Below are 15,685 nucleotides of genomic sequence, written 5' to 3'. Positions count from 1 at the left end.
CCGGCCCCCGGCACGGCCCTGCCCCGTCCCCTCTGTCCTCACAGGGAGACCACCGCCAGCCACCTCCATCCCCCTAGAACGGTCTCCATCGGTCCCCGCTGTCCCCACCGGCACAGCTCCCACCGGGCCCCTCTGTCCCCCCGCGATGGCCATTGCCAGCCAGCACCATCCCCCCGAGATGGCCACCACTGGTTGCCTCTGTCTCCCCAGGGCCACCATCACCAGCCACCTCCACCGGAGCCCGCTGTCCCCCAGGATGGCCATTGCCAGCCACCCCCATCTCCTCAAAATGGCCCTCACCAGTCCCCATTGCCAGCCACCACCAACCACATGGGGTGGCCTCCACTGGTCCCCTCTGTCACCCTGGAACAGCCTGTTCCTGTCCCCAGCTGGGGTGGCCTTTCCCACTCCCCCATCACCAGCAGCCAGCCTTTCTCCATCCACTCCATAAGAGCCCCAAAGAGCCTCCTCTGTCCCCCAGGATGACCTTTCCTGGTCCCCTCCATCCCCAGAGCAAAGGCCTTTCCCTGCCCTGCAGGGACTTCCCAGCCCCGTCCCTGGGGTTTCCCAGCCCCGGTGGGTCTGAGGCTGCCCATCATTAGCCCACTTCATTAATCACCTCCTGCCTGCCCACCAGAGGGTGAGACAGTCCCTGTGCTCACATCTACAGGGGTGACACCCACCAGCAGCACCCGCCGCTGGGGAAACCTCCTGGAAACACCATCTTCCCAGTTTCCAGGCCCAGCCAGAGAGGAAACGCATAAAGAAGACTAATTGTGCCCCTCGGATCATTACTAATGGCCCTGCGAGTGACAAGTGTCGCTAGGAATTTGACCCTGGGTGTTGCTGCAGGGTGGTGGCTGTCCCTGCCCGGAGCCCAGCCCCGGTGCCACAGCTCTCCTGGTGCTGGGGGTCAGCCCAGGTGGCGTTTGATCAAAAGGCACTTTTACCCTCAATCCCTGCTTCCCTGACTGAGCTGGAATTTCCTCTGGCGCTGGGAAGGGAAGCAGAGCTGCTGGGGCAGCACCGGGGCTCAGGGCGACTGTGGCCACTGACCCATGGTGGCTGCTGGAGCGCAGGGAACCGGCACCTTCCTCTGCAGAGAATTCCAGCTTTTTAGTAAAACCTTATCCAGAGTCAAAGCCAAAACCCAGGAAACCCTGGAAGTTTTTCTATTATTTTTTTTTTAATACTTACAACAAAGCGTTTTCTGCTTCCAATTTGAAGTTTTCAAACAAAACATTGAAATTCCAATAAGGAACATTTAAATTCAGTCTTACTCACTCCTGGGTAAAACCAATGACTCGCTGTACCCAGCAGCAAACCTCCCTCAGGGCTACTCCTGATGGATGGACAGGTACTCCTGCTCTCACATGGCTTCTGCTTCCCCCTAACCCCTGCCCGGGCTCTGGCTGCCAACCTGCAGGTGGGGGAACGGGGGCTCCTGTGGGTTTTCCCAAACCTCACAGAACCAAATGTTGGTCAATATGGTCAGGGAGATGCTTTCTCCAAAGCTTTATCTGAAGTTCGATGTGGCAGTGGAAAGTGGTGCCCACCAAAACCTTGGAGCAGTTGCTCCTGGAGCTGGGGTAGCAGCAAGTCCTGAGCCCTGCGGGGTCCCAGAGCTGCGTGGTGGGGCACACGTGCTTGGGGACATGTGCTTGGGGACCCGCTGGAGTGCGTCACCAGCAGCTGGGGGGGGCTGCCTGAAGATTTAGGCCAAAACCCATTTTGCCAGCTCTCACGCACTGCCGAATACTGTCATGATCCGAGTGTCCGTGGGGACCTGAAGCGTGACAACATTCTCCAGCACGAAGGCACAAGCGTGAAACTCCCCCAGCTTTGTTCATCCCAAGGGATGCTGGGGGGGGGAGGCCATTCTCAGCCCAGCTGCCATGTCCCAGATTGATCCAGGACGTTCCTCATCCAGCTCAGGCCCATGACACCCATTAGACCAGACACAACAGGGTATAAAGAGATGTCCTGTGATGCCTCCACCACGAGAGCAGGGCACAGGCTGCTTGTCCCTGGCTCTTACCCCAAGGAAAGGCAGTTCTTTCTCCCCCACCAGCTCCCTGGGGTACAGGCTCCTGCCCCAGGGCAGTGTCCCCACTGCTCCCCCAGACACCCCGGCCTGGCTGTTTGAGCAAAGCATGGCGTGGGGAGACTCTGAGAGTCTCTCTTCTCACTCACTTGCCTCACCAAACCCTGTGCTGCTGCTCAGCACGTTCTTACCGTGCCCCACAAAGAGCAGAGCAACAGCCATCTCTGGTGTAAGCTGCGTTTTGATTCTTTAAGGCACCTGAGCCTTCTCCATCCAGGGTAGGGCAACTCATCCCTCATCCTCGCTGCCTCTTCTCTAACAGTTCCTGCAACTTTCTAAGAAATTACATCCTGCTCTTCCCCAAACCAACCACAATCCCCTCCTCTTTCCTGTCTACTTATAAGAACAAGAGTCCCTTGTGGTCCCTCAGTAGTCACCCTCTGAAAAAGGGGAGGGGAAAAAAGAAATAATCAAAAGTCATCATCAACCAAGATGTTTTTTCACACTGGATTTGGCCCTGTAAGGCAAGTTATCTGCTAGGGCTACAGTGGCAGAAAAATCTGGCAAAAAAGAGCCCGCTGATTGCCTAATTACAGCTACCAGGGGCTGAACTGCAGCAGGAGGCAGAGACCAGACATTCCAGCAGGTGGTACAGGAATAGCCCAGCTGAAGAGACCTACGTCCCCTTCGAGAGGGGGGTCAACACACAAAGCAGCAACCCTCTGAGCCATTTGGAGGAAGGTGTTGGTGTGAGCCTCTCTCAAGGGCTGCAGACGCTGGAACTCAGAACATAACTCCCTCACCCAGGAAGGGTTTAAGAAAGCACCAGCTGCAAAGCCACAAAAGCAGCCAATTATCAAGCTACAAAACAGAAGGGTTGGATGAACAACAAGGAAATTAAGAGAAGCCACCTCCTTCCCCTAACAAGCCCATGAAAACAACAAAAAAAAAACCCAAACCCAAACTAGTTCTTGAACACAGCCCCAGTGAAGACAAGGAAAGCAGCGTCCCCTCCCTTTTGAGGGATGCTGGCTGAAGAGGAGCAAGGCCACAGCAAAACAACAGATGAGATTTCACCTGTCTGACATGAATAAATATGAAAAGACTTAGGTACATCTCAGGAAAGACAAAAAACCAAAACACATTTAAGCTACTTCCATCCTGTGGCAGAACTAAATATAAAGATCATTCTATGAAGACAGCAGAGCACAACCAATGTCTCTCAGCCACTCACTGTTAAGTTTTGCCCTGGGTGACAGCAACCGGTCACTTTATGGAAGGACCTTTCGGTCCTGCCAAGTGCCCCGTGCAGGGGTGGCTGCCTGTGACATCACACAGTGGCCACTGCCTGGGTGCCACCTGCCCAGGGGTGCCACCCGCCCAGGGGTGCCACCCGTCCGCCCCACCAGCACCAGGGCAACCACCATGGCGCGTGGGCACATCACCTGTCACCACGCATGATGTACCCCAGCACCCACTCACGCAGCTGCCCCCAGCTCTCCCACCATGGATGATGCCGTGGTGCTGGGGAAGAAAGGCTACAGCCTGAGCAAGACGCTGGGAGAAGGTTCCTATGGCAAAGTGAAATCCGCCTACTGCGACCGGCTGAAATGCAACGTGGCCATCAAGATCATCGACAAGAGGAAAATTCCTCAGGACTTCCTGGAAAGATTCCTGCCCCGGGAAATCGAGGCTTTGAAGCGTTTGCAACACCCCTCGATCATCAAAACCTATGAGATTTTTGAGACATCAGCTAGGAAAGTGTACATCGTGATGGAGCTGGGGGAAAAGGGAGACCTCCTGGACTACATCAAGATCACAGGAGCTATGGAAGAGGACATCGCTCGCACCAAGTTCCAACAGTTGGCTTCCGCCATCAAGTACTGCCACGACTTGGACTTTGCTCACAGGGACCTCAAATGTGAGAACATCCTTCTCGATGTAGACCTCAACATCAAGCTGTCAGACTTTGGCTTTTCCAAATCCTTGTCTCGGGATGAAAATGGCAAAACTATTCTCAGCAAAACCTTCTGCGGGTCTGCTGCATACGCAGCCCCCGAAGTGCTGCAGGGCATCCCTTGCGACCCCAGGGCTTCTGACATATGGAGTCTGGGTGTCATCCTGTACACCATGGTCTACGCCTTAATGCCATTTGATGATTCCAATGTCAGGAAGATGATCTCTATTCAGAAACAACAAAGGATTCCCTTCCCCAACTCAAAAAACCTGACAGTAGAGTGCAAGGACCTCATTTACCGCTTGCTCCAGCCCAACGTGTCTCAGAGGATATGCATAGATGAGGTTTTGAAACACTCGTGGTTGCAGAGGCCAGAACCCGCAGTCCCTTCCCCTCTGCCAGCTGCAGAAGAGGGTGAGCTTCCCCAAAACCCACAGGAGTGAAAGCCTGAGCACAAGCTGCAAACCAAATCTGCAGAAAGGGAAGGGGGAAAGAAATAAGAGGGAACCTCTTGAGGATGGTGAGCTGGTGGCTGTCAGCTTCTCTGGACCCTTTCAGAAATAGTCCTCATCTTGTGCTTTATGAAGTAGAGCAACGGGAAGACACGGCACATCTGCTGAGGTGAACGAACAGCTCAACACCGCTACTCTCAAAAGACCTGTCTCTGATGTGGTTTGCAGGGTCGAGAAGTTACTGTCAAAACACATTGGGAAGTTTCTTTCTGCACTGTTGATACTTAACAGCTCTTACACTCCGTTTCTCAAGTTCCTGACTACACCAGACGCAGACTTCACACGTGCAGCAACCACATTCTAGATTCAGTAAGTAAGGGCAGGTTATTAGGAAGTGTGAACTGATGTCTGAAAGTGTACGCATACTGTTCTCAGAAGGTACCACCTCTCTTGACAGGCATCAGTTTAAACTCCACTTAAATTAAAGAGAAGCCCTCTAAAATTCTGGGTCATGACTCAATATATACGTGGTTGTATCCCCTCTCCCGCAAAGCACAAAAGCAAAGGAGTTTGACAAGCTGGAAGAAAGTCCAGTTCAATGGTTTAGGAATGCTTACTGCATTTTATAAATAGACATATCTGTACAGAAACGTTATTTAAATGCATGGTCATCTTAAACAAAGAAATATATCTTTAAAAAATTATCACCATTTTCCAAAAGTCCAGAATCTTCTCTGCCACTGCAAGAAGGATCCTTTTGCGACAGCAGCCCTGTGCATCCCACCTACACAGCTCAAAGGGAAGTTACACACAGCAGGAGACACTCTGCTTCCAAAAAGCACAGCACAGGCTATTTTTGCTACATAGTCTAGAGTAATGCTGGTCCCAGGTCTTGAAACTGCTGGCTTCATTCTGGCAGCAGGATCTAAACACCCATTACTACCCGTGGCTCACAGCAGCAGCCTGCAGACAGCCCGTTCGCTACCGCCTTGCTGCTGAGCAGAATATTCAGAAGAGATCAGATGCCTTCCTTCTTTTTGGAAGCTGCAGTAAATTGTCCGTGATGGATGTAGTATCCTGAGATACTGGTGTCTGAGACACTGTCCTGGATTGTGGGGTGCTCGTGGGTGTATGAGGCCCGTTTGCTGGGGTCTTGTAAGCAGGAGTTCCCGTGTGGGCCGGGGAAGGAGTATAGCTGGCTCGCAGGGCCTTGTCGGTGTATTTACTCGCAGTCCTGTTTACTAGTCTTTGCAAAGCTGGTGACATTGCTGGGCTTAGTCCTTTTGGAGTGAGGCTGGAATAGAATAAACAGTTTTAAAAGATTTTACACTAAAAATCTGCCATTTGTCAGGAAGAGCATCAATGCTTCCACAGGTGACCTCCGTGTCCATTTCCCCTGCAGACAAGCCCCACCGGCTGCAGAAGTCACTGCCTGCAGGTAAATGCAGCTTGTTTCTCTAGAGAAAGGTGACAGAGAGACCTGTGACATCCCTCCCAAACCCACATGGCACTGCCTGCCTTTTCCTTCAAGCCTGTTCTGTCCTTCCTGTGACCCAGCCTTATCATGTCTCCTCTTTGCGATGAGGCCAGACACCAACTCCAGAAGCATTGCTGGGCGGCTGCGGGGCAGAGCAGCAGCACTGACAGGAGGGACTGCCAGGGACAGACACCAGTCTCCACAAACTTTTAGTCTGGCTGTACCTCCTCCTGCTCCCAGTACTCTAATCATTCCTCCCCTTCTACATACATTGATTTGAATTTTCCTTCAAGCCTGTTCTGTCCTTCCTGTGACCCAGCCTTATCATGTCTCCTCTTTGCGATGAGGCCAGACACCAACTCCAGAAGCATTGCTGGGTGGCTGCGGGGCAGAGCAGCAGCACTGACAGGAGGGACTGCCAGGGACAGACACCAGTCTCCACAAACTTTTAGTCTGACTGTACCTCCTCCTGCTCCCAGTACTCTAATCATTCCTCCCTTTCTACATATGTTGATTTGAATCCCGTCAGAAAACACCCATCCCCAGTTCTCCTACCAGAACAGGAGTCTCACCTGGCCAAGTTCTCTGTCACTTTTCGAAGGGCCTCCTGCTTCTTTGCTCGGTTTTTCGCTGCCGCCTCGTTGGCCATCTTGAGCCCCAGCCTCTCGCGGCGGCCAGGGTCCAGGATCTGTAAACACACCCCACAGGTCACTCACCAAGGCAATGAGTCAAAACACCTTCACAGCTGGATTCCAGCCTACAGGGATCTCAACTGGGGTCAGCCCACACCTCTCTGCTGCTGTATAAAAGCCAGAGAGGACACAGAGATACCTTCAGCTTGCCTTAGCAAGAAACGAAAATGGCAAAACCAGTTGAGTGAAGGAAGCAGCCATTATCTCTGGCATTTCCTCCTGCTGTCTCTTCTAGACAAACAATATCACCTGTGTCTTGTCTGGCCTGGCCCGGAGCCAGCCAGCTCTCAGGCAAACACAGACATTGCTAAACAGCAGGAGAACCAGTCAAGGGCTTCAGAGTCTGACAAAACAGAGGCACATAGAGGAAATTATACCTTTCTTAAACCAAGAGTCTGGGACAGCTCACATTCAATGCCAGCAGCAGGGGAGAGGTGGCATGCAGGGTCAGGTGCTCTTAGCAAAGCCTTTTCTACTCTCAAGTGATACACCTGCCTCAGGCTGTGACAGCCAGAAGATCAAAGCAGAGGGAATTCCTACAATTTCTACCTATTCATATATTAAAATCAGAGAAATCGGGTGTCTCCTTGGCTTCCTCTGGAAGCCTCTGTCTGGGTTCATCATCAAATACTGAGTCTCACTCTCCTGCCAACAGTGTGTGTTCCACCTCAGGTATCTTCCACCAAGTAGCTTTCATGTGGGGCTGCATCCACCTCCACCCTCCAAGCAGAACCCAGATTATTAGTCTCAAGGACCGGGAACACAGCCCAGAGATGTGTCACACCCCCACAACAATGTGCATCTATTAGTTATTCACTTGCCTTTCCCTTCTCAGTCCTTCTACCCCCCAAAAGAATGACATGCTGATTGCAGAAATGAAATACCTTGAAGGCTGGTCCAGGTGTTCTGTCCACATACGGCGTTTCTGACCCTTCTAGACGCAATGGGGTGCTTTCAATTTCACCCCATGTCATGAAAGGAGACTCGTTCACACCTAAAAACAAATTTTAGAACTCACGGTCATGCAAGATATTTGACTACTCAATCACCACAGAAAATCCAGAGAAGTGAATTATGAAATGCAGCAAATCCATCAACACAAAGGAGTTCTTCCCCTGTGGAGGAAATCACAGCCAATGCTGAAACGTGGTTCCCGTTAAAAGGACTTGACCTTAAACTGACAGGATTGCCCGGGGCTGTGTCACCCTCCAGGTTACAACTCCCCACCACCACCCTTTCCATGTGTTTATTTTTCTATTTGGGGAGCTTTTGCTCAGTGACACTTTTCTTTCTCCCTCTACAGTACTAGTCTTCCCCTTTGCCATTGTACGAAAACTCCTTCGACATGGAGAACTATTTAAAAGCAGGGAAACAGCAGAGGACTTAAGATACATGTAATAGCCAAATGTACCCTCAATTCACCTTGAGACCAGCCTGTGCCAAACAGTGACTGCACCCTCTCCAACAGCTACAACTGCAGAATAGATTCTAAAAGCCCGAATAAGTCATTGGCCAGAGAATCCTGCTCTCCAGGGTTTGGAAAAGGCATTTAGGCTGGAGAAAGGAGGTGTGTGCTCCAAATGCCACCTACAGGCTTTCTGCAGGAAAAGCCTCAGGAGGTTCACCTTTTAGCGTAGTAACAAAAGACAGAGAAACATAATGGCTGGTGAAGAACAGCTAAAAATTCAGATAGACATTTCCACTGGAAGAAAAATAATCAGTTCTAACTAAAAGCATCCTGTGGCTAATACATCTGAACAAAAGGAATTTATAATCCAGGAGCATATTCATAGAATCATAGAATGGTTAGAGTTGGAAGGGACCTTCAGACAAAGGAGGAACCTAGAAAGCAGTAGACTGGAGGAAAACAGCAGGTTACACTGTGAAGGAAGTGAGATGGGTCACATCCCTACGAGCCAGGTTGTACCATCACTCAGCAAACTACTGGACACACTGACACAAACGCTCCTTGCTTTGAAAAAATGAGCATATGAATTCACCAGGAGGTTAACCTTTGTGAAATGCTTGAATTCTTCTTTTTAAGCTCTAGAGAAGCATCACCCAGAGATAAAGCAAGCAGCCACAGCACCCTGGTTGCCTAGGAAGGCTCGCTGCCCTCAAGACGATCCCTAAGCAACGGCACAGCAGCTTGCTCAGAGCCTCTCGGGTACAGCACGGCCTCTCTTGCCGGTGCATCGGACCAGCATTTAAGCACTGCATCGAGCTGGCACACATATGCTATACCAGAAAGCCATCAGCTCATGAGACACATCCAGATAGAAGGCTTACTTCCTTCTCTAAACCAACGACACCCCAGCGTTGAACAAACAGAGCGTCAAAGTAAGTGGAGTAACAGTTCTCTTACATCAGAAAAAATAAGAAAACCCTCTTACCGGGGGCAGGGGAAGGGGTAGCCACAAATCCATATCCATTCACTTTTGGAGACTCTTGAGGTATCAGCTCTTTCCCATCTGGTCCCACTTTGCCCTGTTTGTACTGCAATAAAAAAAGACAACATCATTCATGTGGAGAAAGGTGTGAGTCAACTGGATCTAATGCACACACAGTTCTCCTGGTTGATAAACAACACCAGAGAGCAGAGTCTAACAAGGTTTTTAGTCAAAAGAAGTAAAATTATCCAACCTGAGCATTGAGGGCTGCAGCTTGTTGGAGCTGTGATTTGCTCACAGCTTGGCTAAAAGGGTCCTTCATAAAACGGGTGTTTCGATGGACAACTTCCCTGGGCTTCTTGAATACATCCTCCTCATCAGGAACACCTTGAAAAGCAAAAAAAGCTATTAAGGGCAGGCTCAGGTAGCCCCGGGGAGCGTGCTCGAAAGCTCCCAACCAACATGACACTTGCCATGCATTCCTACACAACACACAGTCCATCAGCAATTGCAGTGTGTATCTCTAGCAATTTAAAGCAATATTTGCACAAGATAATGCTTTGTCACACCTGAAATGTATAAATTAAGATCAGATTTTAATATTTTTTTGTCTTTTTAAGAAAACAGTCAACAAGACTTTCTTTTCTCTACTTCACTGTTTTGCAGAAACTATCCATAGCACATTAACAACCCAAAAGAAAACTGTGTTTACCAAACGATGTAGTTTTCTGTAGCAATCAAAGGGACCAAGAAGCCCAAGGAGCACTCTGAGCAGAAGCGAAGAATGAATAAAGATGACAAGTGCTCATAAATAATAAGACAGACCAAACTGGAAGGAGCTTTGGCTCCTGAAAACAAGTGCCCCTGTAATGTCTCTGTAATACAGATAACGTGCTTCTCAATGACAAATAGAACATGATCAGACTTTGCAATCAGAGGCAAAGGAGCAAAGTCCAAATAAAGAAAAGAAAAAAATGAAAAACTTCTTAACAACTTTGTATATGTGAGCTTCACTGAAGAAACAGTGCAGTATTACCAGCAGGAGTGGGTCAGTCATCTACAGAAGTGCTGTAAGTGTTGTTTGGAGTCCATCCCCCTAGAACCAATGCCCCTCCTGAGGAACCTGCACCCCTCACCTGTTGGGTAATACATGAGGGTGTTCCGAGCCGTGTACTCCCAGGTCTCCAGTCCGGCTTTCACATTCTCCAGGGCTTGTTGCTCTGCTGAAGGAAGTGCCAGGTTCTCATTTCGTCGCTGAAAGGGCAATGGAAAAAAAAAAATCCCACATTAAAACAAAGGGAACAAAAAAAAAAAATCAACAGAAATGGGTTTGAAAGAGGTTCCTGCGATCTTGTAATCAGGCACACACAACTTGGAGAGCTCAATCATGAGCTCAGCTCCCTGCCTTGGCACACTTTGCATCTGGCAAGGCACAAGCACTCTCTCTCTGCAAGTGGCACTTGAGAAACCATCCTGTTCCCAGGGGAGCTTGCAAACAACAACTCCATATGTAGTTTGGGCATAAAATCAAGTGAGAACTAAAGAATTAACTTCTCAGAAAAAATTATGTTTACAATTTTTTTTTATTACATCTTGTGACAACACTTATGGTGGTTCAAACTTTTTCTAGCTTTTCTCTACCAGTGCCACACTCAGAGCCAACGAATTATCATCTGTACTTATAGCAAGTTTCAAAAACAGAAAGTAAGATAATAATCTATTTAATCAAACAAGAAAGAAATACAGTAAAACAGTGTTTTCCCCACTGTGTCACTTTGGAAGAGCAGAGGTAGAGCCGAGCCATTTCCCTACCTGTGTGTACTCCTCTTCCGCGCTGTACAGCCAAGCGTGCTTGACCTTCTCCTTCTCTTTGGCCACTTCCATGATCTGCTCAAACGAAGCATTATCTTCACTCGTGTGCTTTGCTAAGAAGCTGTCCAGGCTGGGAAGTGCGTCTTTATCATCTTTTTCTCCATCTCCTAACAAGAGGAGGGAAGAAGCCTGAGGAAGTTTAATACCTCCCTTCTATGAGAGCGTTATACGTAACTCTTAATCCCTCTGACAGCGAGCCTTCTACACACCCACCAATAACTAACAGGAAGCTTAGTGAAAAAAAAATATAAATACAGAGCAGTACCATAATCAATTTTTTTTTAAGACATATAAGCCATTTTCACATAAAACCTTTTATGGCATTTATAGCTACTTATGTTAAAGGGAAAATGCACAACTGGTCAGCTACTAGCAGACATTTTTAACATTTGATATGAATAGCTCTGCCCCTACAATCTTTGTTTACTTACAGAATTAATTTCAGGTGACACTGGAAAAATATACTTCCTTCAAAGAGACCAAATCAGTTAAGAATTTACAGAGCCATAGAGAAAGCCATAATTGAGAATTCACACACACTTGATGTAGTGTTAAAACATTACATCCAGTTCAACTTCAGAACTAAAAGGTTAAAGGAAAATGCTTAAATATCTGCTAAATAGCCAAAACCCTCACAGGAGACAGAGCTCACAAAAATTATTTTCCTGCTGCTAAAGAATTCAGCTAGAGAAACATCATTCTCCTACCTTCCTCTGCAGCTTTGGTGCCAGCTTTGGACTTATTCCCAGAAGGAAGGGCACCTGGATGCACCTCTGGGGTTTCAAACGTGGCTGGAGTAACATCTGGGACAGAAAAGCAAAGGTTCACATGGTTACCAGAGCTCAGAACAGGACACTTGCTGTGACATCCTCCACCACAGAAAGGGTCGTGTGTCAAACAAGTCACAGAAAACTTATCAAAAGAACATAGCTTAAGAGTTTCTGATAGTATAGTACTGCACATTAGAGCATGTAACATTCCCTAGGAAGATGCCCATAAGAAGTGGTTATTCAACAGCTGTTTTTTCCAAAACCATTCTCTCAAGAGGGAATTATTAGACACCATCAAAGAAATAAATCAGCATCAGCCATCAGATACTGGCTACTGCCCAGCTTGGTATACTAATTCCTATGCAATGTCAATCTTGATTCTTTAAGATAAGAACTACCTGCACAAAGTTAGATAAACCAGAGCAATAATATTAGCTATAAAACCTTTATGCCTGAGTAAGCCAGTTCTTACAGGGTGCAGGTGTGTCCCTCGATGATTTGCCCAAGGAGGAGCCAAACTTGATAGCAATTTGTCTCATTTTCTCCAAGTCACCGTTTTCCTCAGCCTCCAGATACTCCTTCTGCGCTCGCAGCTTCTCCACATCAGGAAAGAAATCCCGCTGAATGATCTTCTCTAGGCCCTACAAAGAGAGGGGCAACTGTAAGGCCGTGCTGGGACACCTCGGGGTGCCGGCTCAGCTACGGGCAGGACGGGAGGGACAGGAGGGACGAGCAGCCCCACGGGCGGGACGGGCAGCCCCACGGGCACAGCCCACGGGCGCTTCCAGCCGAGGCCCGGCCGCGCTGACAGCTGGCGCCGCAGAAGGTGCGGGAGCCCAAGAAACGACCCCAGGGCTGCCTCGTCCCTAGCCCGGCCCGCAACCGGTACCAGCGGGCTGTAGCCGCGGGCGGACCCGAGCCGGGCGGACCCGAGCCGGGAGCCGCTCAGCCGGGGTGCCAGGAGAGCGGGGCCTCCAGGGCCCGGGCCCAGGCCTAGGCCGGCCGGCCTACCTCGATGTAGGCCTCCTCATCCAGGATCTTCTTCTGGCGCTTCGGGGCCGGTGGGGTCGCCCCCTTCTTCGTCGCCACGACGGTGCCTGGGGCGGTAACCGGCACCACGGCACCGGAGGGGACGGCGGGAACCGACGCCGCCTCCATCGCGCCGGGGCCCGGGCGGGCGGGGAGCGCCCTCACCCTCCTCAGCTGCCGTCACCAGCGCGACGCCCCGTGACGTCACGCCCCCGCGCCGCAGGGAGCCGCAACGCCCCGCCCCGGGAGGCGCAGAAAGAAAAAAATGAAAAACTTCTTAACAACTTTGTATATGTGAGCTTCACTGAAGAAACAGTGCAGTATTACCAGCAGGAGTGGGTCAGTCATCTACAGAAGTGCTGTAAGTGTTGTTTGGAGTCCATCCCCCTAGAACCAATGCCCCTCCTGAGGAACCTGCACCCCTCACCTGTTGGGTAATACATGAGGGTGTTCCGAGCCGTGTACTCCCAGGTCTCCAGTCCGGCTTTCACATTCTCCAGGGCTTGTTGCTCTGCTGAAGGAAGTGCCAGGTTCTCATTTCGTCGCTGAAAGGGCAATGGAAAAAAAAAAATCCCACATTAAAACAAAGGGAACAAAAAAAAAAAATCAACAGAAATGGGTTTGAAAGAGGTTCCTGCGATCTTGTAATCAGGCACACACAACTTGGAGAGCTCAATCATGAGCTCAGCTCCCTGCCTTGGCACACTTTGCATCTGGCAAGGCACAAGCACTCTCTCTCTGCAAGTGGCACTTGAGAAACCATCCTGTTCCCAGGGGAGCTTGCAAACAACAACTCCATATGTAGTTTGGGCATAAAATCAAGTGAGAACTAAAGAATTAACTTCTCAGAAAAAATTATGTTTACAATTTTTTTTTATTACATCTTGTGACAACACTTATGGTGGTTCAAACTTTTTCTAGCTTTTCTCTACCAGTGCCACACTCAGAGCCAACAAATTATCATCTGTACTTATAGCAAGTTTCAAAAACAGAAAGTAAGATAATAATCTATTTAATCAAACAAGAAAGAAATACAGTAAAACAGTGTTTTCCCCACTGTGTCACTTTGGAAGAGCAGAGGTAGAGCCGAGCCATTTCCCTACCTGTGTGTACTCCTCTTCCGCGCTGTACAGCCAAGCGTGCTTGACCTTCTCCTTCTCTTTGGCCACTTCCATGATCTGCTCAAACGAAGCATTATCTTCACTCGTGTGCTTTGCTAAGAAGCTGTCCAGGCTGGGAAGTGCGTCTTTATCATCTTTTTCTCCATCTCCTAACAAGAGGAGGGAAGAAGCCTGAGGAAGTTTAATACCTCCCTTCTATGAGAGCGTTATACGTAACTCTTAATCCCTCTGACAGCGAGCCTTCTACACACCCACCAATAGAGCTGAACCCTCGCCATGCCAGCCCCTCGGCACGGCGGGTGGGTTGCCCCTGGCACGGGCTCTCAGAAGAAATCCCTGTTTCTGTGTTAGGGAACAAACTGCCTCGTCAGTAATACTCTTAATCCCTCTGACAGCGAGCCTTCTACACACCCACCAATAACTAACAGGAAGCTTAGTGAAAAAAAAATATAAATACAGAGCAGTACCATAATCAATTTTTTTTTAAGACATATAAGCCATTTTCACATAAAACCTTTTATGGCATTTATAGCTACTTATGTTAAAGGGAAAATGCACAACTGGTCAGCTACTAGCAGACATTTTTAACATTTGATATGAATAGCTCTGCCCCTACAATCTTTGTTTACTTACAGAATTAATTTCAGGTGACACTGGAAAAATATACTTCCTTCAAAGAGACCAAATCAGTTAAGAATTTACAGAGCCATAGAGAAAGCCATAATTGAGAATTCACACACACTTGATGTAGTGTTAAAACATTACATTCAGTTCAACTTCAGAACTAAAAGGTTAAAGGAAAATGCTTAAATATCTGCTAAATAGCCAAAACCCTCACAGGAGACAGAGCTCACAAAAATTATTTTCCTGCTGCTAAAGAATTCAGCTAGAGAAACATCATTCTCCTACCTTCCTCTGCAGCTTTGGTGCCAGCTTTGGACTTATTCCCAGAAGGAAGGGCACCTGGATGCACCTCTGGGGTTTCAAACGTGGCTGGAGTAACATCTGGGACAGAAAAGCAAAGGTTCACATGGTTACCAGAGCTCAGAACAGGACACTTGCTGTGACATCCTCCACCACAGAAAGGGTCGTGTGTCAAACAAGTCACAGAAAACTTATCAAAAGAACATAGCTTAAGAGTTTCTGATAGTATAGTACTGCACATTAGAGCATGTAACATTCCCTAGGAAGATGCCCATAAGAAGTGGTTATTCAACAGCTGTTTTTTCCAAAACCATTCTCTCAAGAGGGAATTATTAGACACCATCAAAGAAATAAATCAGCATCAGCCATCAGATACTGGCTACTGCCCAGCCTGGTATACTAATTCCTATGCAATGTCAATCTTGATTCTTTAAGATAAGAACTACCTGCACAAAGTTAGATAAACCAGAGCAATAATATTAGCTATAAAACCTTTATGCCTGAGTAAGCCAGTTCTTACAGGGTGCAGGTGTGTCCCTCGATGATTTGCCCAAGGAGGAGCCAAACTTGATAGCAATTTGTCTCATTTTCTCCAAGTCACCGTTTTCCTCAGCCTCCAGATACTCCTTCTGCGCTCGCAGCTTCTCCACATCAGGAAAGAAATCCCGCTGAATGATCTTCTCTAGGCCCTACAAAGAGAGGGGCAACTGTAAGGCCGTGCTGGGACACCTCGGGGTGCCGGCTCAGCTACGGGCAGGACGGGAGGGACAGGAGGGACGAGCAGCCCCACGGGCGGGACGGGCAGCCCCACGGGCACAGCCCACGGGCGCTTCCAGCCGAGGCCCGGCCGCGCTGACAGCTGGCGCCGCAGAAGGTGCGGGAGCCCAAGAAACGACCCCAGGGCTGCCTCGTCCCTAGCCCGGCCCGCAACCGGTACCAGCGGGCTGTAGCCGCGGG

At 49.1% G+C, this 15,685-nt stretch overlaps 4 protein-coding genes across 5 annotated transcripts in view; 1 reads left to right on the top strand and 3 right to left on the bottom strand.

The window, feature by feature from the left end:
• Nucleotides 1–2,266, bottom strand: part of DGCR2 (DiGeorge syndrome critical region gene 2) — a 43,337-nt gene extending 41,071 nt beyond the window's left edge. The window contains exon 1 of the mRNA XM_014943967.1: nt 2,194–2,266. Within this exon, the coding sequence (XP_014799453.1) occupies nt 2,194–2,266 (73 nt within the window). The remainder of the gene's footprint in view (nt 1–2,193) is intronic.
• Nucleotides 2,267–3,444: 1,178 nt separating this feature from the next.
• TSSK2 (testis-specific serine kinase 2) lies at nt 3,445–9,008 on the top strand. Of its 2 annotated transcripts, XR_001412273.1 has the most exons (2): nt 3,445–4,622; nt 8,667–9,008. XR_001412273.1 is itself a non-coding variant. In XM_014944071.1 (1 exon), exon 1 carries the CDS (start codon nt 3,551–3,553, stop codon nt 4,442–4,444), a length of 894 nt encoding a protein of 297 aa, XP_014799557.1. In that variant the 5' UTR covers nt 3,445–3,550; the 3' UTR covers nt 4,445–4,955. The 2 variants fall into 2 exon arrangements, 1 of the variants encoding a protein (XP_014799557.1); XM_014944071.1 differs by lacking the exon at nt 8,667–9,008 and having other exon boundaries at nt 3,445–4,955.
• Nucleotides 5,056–12,866, bottom strand: DGCR14 (DiGeorge syndrome critical region gene 14). Its single transcript, XM_014944070.1, has 10 exons — nt 12,666–12,866; nt 12,127–12,295; nt 11,592–11,687; nt 10,825–10,991; nt 10,149–10,266; nt 9,266–9,399; nt 9,016–9,118; nt 7,507–7,616; nt 6,503–6,618; nt 5,056–5,747 (listed from the first exon to the last, which is right to left on the bottom strand). Exons 1-10 carry the CDS (start codon nt 12,810–12,812, stop codon nt 5,462–5,464), a joined length of 1,446 nt encoding a protein of 481 aa, XP_014799556.1. The 5' UTR covers nt 12,813–12,866; the 3' UTR covers nt 5,056–5,461.
• A 148-nt stretch (nt 12,867–13,014) lies between these two features.
• LOC106889198 (protein DGCR14-like) lies at nt 13,015–15,435 on the bottom strand. The gene is made up of 4 exons (XM_014943989.1): nt 15,249–15,435; nt 14,714–14,809; nt 13,787–13,953; nt 13,015–13,228 (listed from the first exon to the last, which is right to left on the bottom strand). The coding sequence occupies exons 1-4, from the start codon at nt 15,313–15,315 to the stop codon at nt 13,028–13,030; spliced, it is 531 nt and encodes a 176-aa protein (XP_014799475.1). The 5' UTR covers nt 15,316–15,435; the 3' UTR covers nt 13,015–13,027.
• Nucleotides 15,436–15,685: the final 250 nt, after the last annotated feature.

This window comes from Calidris pugnax, unplaced genomic scaffold, assembly GCF_001431845.1.
Source record: "Calidris pugnax isolate Ruff unplaced genomic scaffold, ASM143184v1 scaffold138, whole genome shotgun sequence".
Taxonomy (NCBI): Eukaryota; Metazoa; Chordata; class Aves; order Charadriiformes; family Scolopacidae; genus Calidris; species Calidris pugnax.
Note: the sequence above shows the minus strand (reverse complement) of the source record. Positions and strands in the feature narration are given on the sequence as shown.

What these genes read in the sequence shown, in the direction of transcription:
- TSSK2 (XM_014944071.1), top strand. Translation starts at nt 3,551, where the DNA reads ATGGATGATGCCGTGGTGCTGGGGAAGAAAGGCTACAGCCTGAGCAAG.
- DGCR14 (XM_014944070.1), bottom strand. Translation starts at nt 12,812, where the DNA reads ATGGAGGCGGCGTCGGTTCCCGCCGTCCCCTCCGGTGCCGTGGTGCCG. An exon ending in ATGAGGAGGCCTACATCGAG is followed by an intron (nt 12,296 to 12,665) that starts GTAGGCCGGCCG and finishes CTCTCTTTGTAG; the next exon opens with GGCCTAGAGAAGATCATTCA. An exon ending in GTGACAGAGAACTTGGCCAG is followed by an intron (nt 5,748 to 6,502) that starts GTGAGACTCCTG and finishes ATTCTATTCCAG; the next exon opens with CCTCACTCCAAAAGGACTAA.
- LOC106889198 (XM_014943989.1), bottom strand. Translation starts at nt 15,315, where the DNA reads ATGAGACAAATTGCTATCAAGTTTGGCTCCTCCTTGGGCAAATCATCG. An exon ending in GAGGGACACACCTGCACCCT is followed by an intron (nt 14,810 to 15,248) that starts GTAAGAACTGGC and finishes TTTCTGTCCCAG; the next exon opens with ATGTTACTCCAGCCACGTTT. An exon ending in CGGAAGAGGAGTACACACAG is followed by an intron (nt 13,229 to 13,786) that starts GTAGGGAAATGG and finishes TTGCCCTTTCAG; the next exon opens with CGACGAAATGAGAACCTGGC.